General features: G+C 31.6%; 1 protein-coding gene across 1 annotated transcript; it reads left to right on the top strand.

The window, feature by feature from the left end:
- Window positions 1–1,443: 1,443 nt before the first annotated feature.
- Window positions 1,444–4,387, top strand: LOC107032456 (putative serine/threonine-protein kinase). Its single transcript, XM_015234057.2, has 6 exons — window positions 1,444–1,656; window positions 2,304–2,422; window positions 2,519–2,729; window positions 2,985–3,222; window positions 3,341–3,491; window positions 3,736–4,387. Exons 1-6 carry the CDS (start codon window positions 1,593–1,595, stop codon window positions 4,081–4,083), a joined length of 1,131 nt encoding a protein of 376 aa, XP_015089543.1. The 5' UTR covers window positions 1,444–1,592; the 3' UTR covers window positions 4,084–4,387.
- The last annotated feature ends 2,639 nt before the right edge of the window (window positions 4,388–7,026 follow it).

Here is a 7,026-nt window from a genome sequence, read left to right on the forward strand (position 1 = left end):
GCTTCAAAGTAAATGATCTACGATTTAATTTCTACCATATTACTTTAATGAATATAATATTTTAAAAAGAATAATTTACTTTTGTTAATATATAATGTTTTATATATTATACAAAATTATGTTATAAAATTATAAAGAAAGTCAGATATAAGATAGAATTATTATTAAAAGGCATGAAGTGAAAAACGAAACTAATACTTATATACTCATTTCGTTTTATTTTATTGGAATCTTATTTATACTTTTAAAACATAGGTTTTTTGTTTTACCAAATAATTTTTATATTATGTTCTTTTGATATTATCGTTATTATTAAAATTTAAATTGTCAAAAACTAATTTATAAAAATAATATAATAAAATAATTTTCTTTAAAAAAAAAAGATATATCAAGTCAATCACCAAGCGAAATAAAATGGACTAAGGGAGTAATAAGCAAAAGGAAAATGAAAAAAATATAAGTTAACATACAATCACACTAAATTAATCATAACAAAAAATAAGATATTTCACCGATCATATACCGATAAATTTAAATATGGTAGAGTTAAATAATAATCATCTACACAAACAGTAAATATTGTACTAGTTTAATCTCAATTGTAACATTGGCTCAAGTGCTGGATTCCTGTACCACGTAAATCGTCACAAATTGTCATAAATACATCAGAAAAGTCACAAGTTGACTCAAATACTATATTATAATAGTTTAAAAATAATGAATTTTGAGTTTAACTCAATTTCAAAAGTTAACGTATATATTTTTAGCTTATATTAAGCGAATAGTTGGGGGTATGACACTTTTAAGAAAAACAATTTAGGGCATAGATAAATGCTACTTTCCGCGGGTGCACTTTTAATTATTCTCCTAAAAAAATGTAAAGTAATTAAAAATCCTATTAAATAAAGGATTAAATAAAGAAAATAAAAATTCCCAATAAATTTCTTACAAATTTAAACAATTCACTTGTTTTGTACTTAAAAAAAACCTCTAACAATTCACTTAATATAAACTAAAGATATTATAAATTTACCATTCTGACTCACGCCCAAAACTCGACATTTGGTACATACATACCCAAAATCTTTGAACAATAGTTGTGATATCGTATAAAAAAATAAATTTTAAATCTAACTCAATTGGTAAATACTTCTATTAGGGGCAAATTATATTAAGGAAACTACATGTTCCTTTTTCATTGGATTTGTGACTGTTCAACAAAAATGAAAAAGAAACAGAGACAATAACCCTCTTCGTGGACCAATTCTTTTGTGTGTTTTCCACAGTTGATGTATTTTGTCCCATCACAAAAATAATAAAAAAAAAATAATAATAATAAAATGAAGAGGAATATGTCAATTGTCATCACAGATGGATGATATAAATTAAAGTGAAACATGAATTGCCACTAGTTATAAATATCGTATTTTCACTTCTTTATACTTCATACGATATACGATATTTCTAATCTCTAATCATAGTGAATTTGTATAATTTACTTATATGTATTCCACTTGAATTAGTACCTCTCTCTTTTTTTTTTTTTAAGGCTATCAAAGTTCAATTCTTGAAAGTTTGAATATATTTGAAGAATGGCTTTTAGTTGTTTTGGTTCTTTTAGGCAGTGCAAGGATAATAGAGGAACTCAAGTACAAGGTAAGATCATCTTCCCCTCTCTGTTTTCAAGATTTCTTTTTGAGTCGAGTCGAGGTTCTGTCGGAAATAGTCTATTTTGTTATTGTCAAATTCATCTTTGTCTTTCATGTGTATGAAGTCAAATTTGTTGTTACAGAATGGAGTTGATGATATTTGAACCTCTGGATACGTAACAGATCTAGACCTTGAAAGTTGAAAATATAATTTTTTCACTTTTCAGAATATGTTGATGTGAATTGGACTGAACAATCCAAAATCTACTAATCTTTAGCCCATTTTGTTATATAAATGAACCATGTTAGTCACTTTCTATAAGCCGTAAGGTATGATAGATTAAGCATTATAACATGGGCATTTGCAGATTGAGGCCTTAGTTTGATCCAAGACGCGGTATATTAGAGATTGATGCCAATGCCATTCTCATGTCTAAGCTACAATGTTGAGTCTTTAGATGTTTTAAATACTTCACCTAGAACCTGTTTGTACGTACAACCAAATGTTTTGTATGGTATGGACTATTAAGGCCTAATTTGTTTTGAGTAGTTGCTCGAAATTTTTGAACGTGTTCCCCCATTCTCTTTTGTTGATTTTCTCCTCCATTTTCATCTTCCAAGACTTGACGTTCTTTCATTTTCTTACTTTTGAAGGATTAGAGATTGCCACCAACAATGTGAGACTGTTTTCTTACAACTCGTTGAGATCAGCAACGGAGAATTTCCATCCATCAAAGAAAATAGGAGGAGGAGGTTTTGGAGTTGTCTATAAGGTTCTACTAGTCGTGTGTTTACAATGTTTGTTTCTGCATAAATAATGCCTTATAGTGCAAATATTGAGAGAAAATATGAAATCCTTGTTATTGCAGGGGGTTTTGAGGGATGGAAGGACAGTAGCTATCAAATGTCTTTCAGCTGAATCGAAACAAGGAACCAGTGAATTGTTGGCAGAGATTAATATGATTTCAAATACTCGACATCCAAATCTTGTTCAGTTGATTGGTTGTTGCGTAGAGGGTGTCAATAGAATACTGGTGTACGAATACTTGGAGAATAACAGCCTTGCCAGTGCTTTACTAGGTACTTTTCACAAAGTTAAATGCTTGTTTGTACCAAAAAAACATAAGTATATAGATGATAGCAAATGAGTCTGCATTAGCCTGTGTATGAACCCTTACGATAACATTAAGGACCAAGTAGCTGATATAATGTGCTTCCAAATTTTGATATTTCTATTTTCTGTTAGCCAATTTCTCTGTAATCATCTGCATTTAGTACTGGAAGGAGTGTTATCCAAGTGCATGGCTAAACGATGTATACAATTTATCGTTGCAGGTTCTAAAGGGAAACATGTTCCGTTAAACTGGCCCAAGAGAGCAGCTATATGTTTAGGTACAGCATCCGGTCTAGCATTTCTTCACGAGGAAGCAGAACCACCAATTGTTCATCGGGATATTAAGGCTAGTAATGTCCTTATTGATGAAAATCTTCATCCTAAAATTGGAGATTTTGGACTCGCGAAGCTTTTCCCTGATAATATCACTCATGTTAGTACTCGAGTGGCTGGAACAATGTGAGTGTACATTCAAGAGAGTAAACACAAGCAATTTTGAACTGCATCCATTGCTTTTTCCACATAAAGTAGGACCTTTTTTCCTGTTCTCACTATCGGAGATCTTCTTGTTGTGCAGAGGATACCTTGCTCCCGAATATGCGTTGCTAGGACAGCTCACAAAAAAAGCTGATGTCTACAGTTTCGGAGTTCTTATTCTCGAAATTGTAAGTGGCAGTAGCAGTAGCAATGCAGCATTTGGAGAAGATCTGTTGATACTAGTGGAATGGGTAGGTTCCCTCAGGAACAATAACTTTTTAGATGCATATATATTAGTCGAATACGCCTCAATGCCAAACTAGTTGGAATCGGCTACACAAATTCTGTTTTCAATAGCTCAGAATTCAGAGGATTGATCATAATTAGACTTATTTCAGTCATCCATCAACCTGCCGCGACTCAAATCCTTCATAAGGGGATTTTACAAGAAATCCTATCTTATTATGCTGATTTCTTGAACTTAAACTGATGCAGGCATGGAAACTTAGAGAAGAAGGGAGGCTTCTAGATCTTGTTGATCCGGAGCTGACAGATTATCCAGAAGCCGAAGTGCTACGCTTCATCAAAGTTGCTCTCTTTTGTATTCAATCTGCTTATAACCAAAGACCTAACATGAAGCAAGTGATTAAAATGTTATCTAAAGAGGTCAAGCTAAACGAGAAGTTGCTAACCGAGCCAGGAGTCTACAGACCACATAGCTCTAAACGATCGAGTTATAGTAGTAACATTACTACATCCTCCAAGGGAAAGAAAGGCGTAACATCTGCAAATACAACAGATTTCCATAGTTATCAAAGTGTATCCGAGATGGTACCAAGATAAGTGCAGCTTGGTGCTCGTATTCTTTAGTATTTGTAAATTTCTCCTCTGCTAATCGGGAAATGCAAAGTGAGATAGACATGAAGTCCCACTAGACATGCATGTATTGTCCCTCTTTATAACATAGAGTACCATTTGTTAACCTTCTCATGTAAGATAGAGCTAGAAGTAGCTGGGAAGAACGGATATTAGTAGTTCGAAATTCACTACTGATATCCTAGTTGCATATTAGTCTGTTGGTTTGTGGGTTCCAACTAAACAAACTAAATATATTTGGTGACTACGGATAGTTTTCTTCCATGTTTGATATTATGATCTCTCTTTTCGACCTCAAATTCTGGGATCGATTAGACATAGATTCAAAATGTTCGCGGGATGTACAGTAGATGCTCGATTGATATGTACTACCATGTTCTGACCTCTGACCAAAGATAACTGCTTTGCAGATTAAGTTTCTGCTTACAGCGTTGTCAAAAGCTCGTTTAACGCGTGCTTAAGCACTCAAGCTAGGTGACAAACAGCCTATCTTGGTCATAGCTAGAAATTTTACAACCTTTAGCCAGAAAATAGATACCTTGAACATTTGTTTTTGAAATTATTACGGAACAATATGGGTGCTAAATTAGTAATGGGAAATTAACAGAGAGTAATATTCAGAAAATGTGCTTCTCAGTGCCTGTTGAACAGCTAGTACCGGCAATTAGGAAAAGAAAGGCCAGCTTATTCTGTATTAGCATGATTTGTACTCTATTGTATCTTATTGTATGGTAGATACAATGTTTGATTAGATTTTATTTATTGTTGTTTAATAAATTACATTTTAATTGTTTGATTTGATAGTATAATGTAATTTACAAATTTACTAAAATATCCTTAATTATTCTAGGGTAGGAGGTTTGATTAGATTTAAATAATTAAGGTAAAGGGTAAAAATAGTATTTTGAAGTATTATGTAAAGATATAATTGTAAAAAGAATTAAGTAACAATGTGAACACCAAATCGGGTGTTCAATAAAATATGGATTTTCATTGTTAAGTAACAACGAAATTTAAAAATACAATACAATACATTTTAAGTAACAATCGAAACAAACATTGTAGGTATAGTAATGATACAATGACCCAAACATAGTGTTAAGGAAAAAAAATTGAGGAACTTACAAAAATGACTATATTTATAGGGTTATTAAATTACTATAGCTATAAGAATATTATTTATAAAAAATAACTACAATTTATATCTTTTTCTAGCTGTATTTCTTTATATATTTTTATTTTTCTATTGATACACTAATTCAATGAACTAAATAAGGAAAATGTAATAATTGTGTATAGTTAGAACATGAATTCTTTGAATTCAAATTAGTATCTATATTTATAAAACTTAAAGTACTTATATATATATGTATCAATGATGCAAGTACTTATTAGAACTTAATGTATTAATATATCAAACAAGGTAAAGTATGACAATTAGCATATGAACACGACTATTTAAAAAATGAATACATTGTTGTTATTCAAAAAATGAATGCAATATAATATACATATGAATACATTGTTATTTAGCCAAAGATGGATAAAGTGGACAACATAAAAACAAAAAAAATGGAAAATAATAGAATGTGTAGGTATCAAAGTGTGTAAGAATTTTCCTGTATAAAAAATTGACAAATAACAAACGCCAATCTATTTTTTTTAAGTTTTTCCTGTAATACATGAAGCTTAGTGTTAACTCAGGTATTTGTTTATAAAAATAAAGTATAAATGTATCCAATTATACTTGTATTGTCTAATAAAACTTTTAAATTGGATAGATTACTTATGTATCAAGATATACTTGTATTCGCAAATCACCATTTCAACTTGTGTTAATATTATAATACAAATATCTATGTATATAAGTTTTCTACTATATGCGAATTTGACAATCACACAAACATTCATCTCTTTTTGCTCATGTTCTTCCTGTATAGTATAAGTGTGTCTCTGAGATTTCGAGCATAGATTGAGGGGGTACTTGTGCATTATCCCATATAACTATAGTCATTGTAATGGAGAAAATAAAATAATTCTTTAATTGAAATCCTATAGAAATAGATGAAAATATGGGCAGATACAAATATAGTTTTCATTAAAAAAGAGAGAGAGAAAAAATCAATTAAAAGATACTTGATGAATTCAAAGTACAAAAATTACTCCTAGGTTCATCAAAAGGATCTTAAACTGGAAGAAATATGGGAGGAAAATCTTGAGAATATGTGATATAGAAATATTGCTAAAAGAGAAAGTACTAATGAGATAAAAAAGGAAAACTGATCACATAAAATGTTCCTAGACATAATTAATTATGTTTGTAATAGTAATTTTCCTATTTAATATTTATAACTTTTGATTATTTGTATATAATTAAATTTGCTATTTATTGTGTAGTTATATCCATATAATATAAAAAAAGTAAACTATAGCTATTTATTTTGAACATATATTGATGTTTGCCATATTCTTTAGTTTTTTCAAAAAAAAAATTTCCAAACCTATCTTCCAACTTCAAATTACAATTTACTTTTTATTAAAAATCAATTTATTTTGTCCCCACCCTCAAATCAACCCTTCTCCCCTCCCCCCAAAACCACCCCCACAAAAAAAACTTGTTTTTAAAAATTATTTCTAACTTCAAATTTTTTTCTACCTCACCCTAACCCATACCCCCCAGCCCCCTAACAACCACCCATACCCGGAGCTCGTGCCCCGAGATCCCCTACGCCCCCTAGACCTCAAGACGCTGTGCCCCGAGGCTCCCTAACCCCCGAACCTTACGACGTCGTGCCCCGAGGCCCTCTACTCTTCGAACCTTAAGGCGCCGTGCCCCGAGACCCCCTACCCCCGGACCTCGTGGCGCCGTGCCCGAGACCCCTTCCCCTTGGACCTAGAGGCGCCATGCCC

This window comes from Solanum pennellii, chromosome 10, assembly GCF_001406875.1.
Source record: "Solanum pennellii chromosome 10, SPENNV200".
Classification (NCBI taxonomy): domain Eukaryota; kingdom Viridiplantae; phylum Streptophyta; class Magnoliopsida; order Solanales; family Solanaceae; genus Solanum; species Solanum pennellii.

Coding starts and splice junctions, on each gene's coding strand:
- LOC107032456 (XM_015234057.2), top strand. CDS start 1,593: ATGGCTTTTAGTTGTTTTGGTTCTTTTAGGCAGTGCAAGGATAATAGA. Junction 3,223..3,340: donor ACTCGAGTGGCTGGAACAAT/GTGAGTGTACAT, acceptor CTTGTTGTGCAG/AGGATACCTTGCTCCCGAAT. Junction 3,492..3,735: donor TGTTGATACTAGTGGAATGG/GTAGGTTCCCTC, acceptor AAACTGATGCAG/GCATGGAAACTTAGAGAAGA.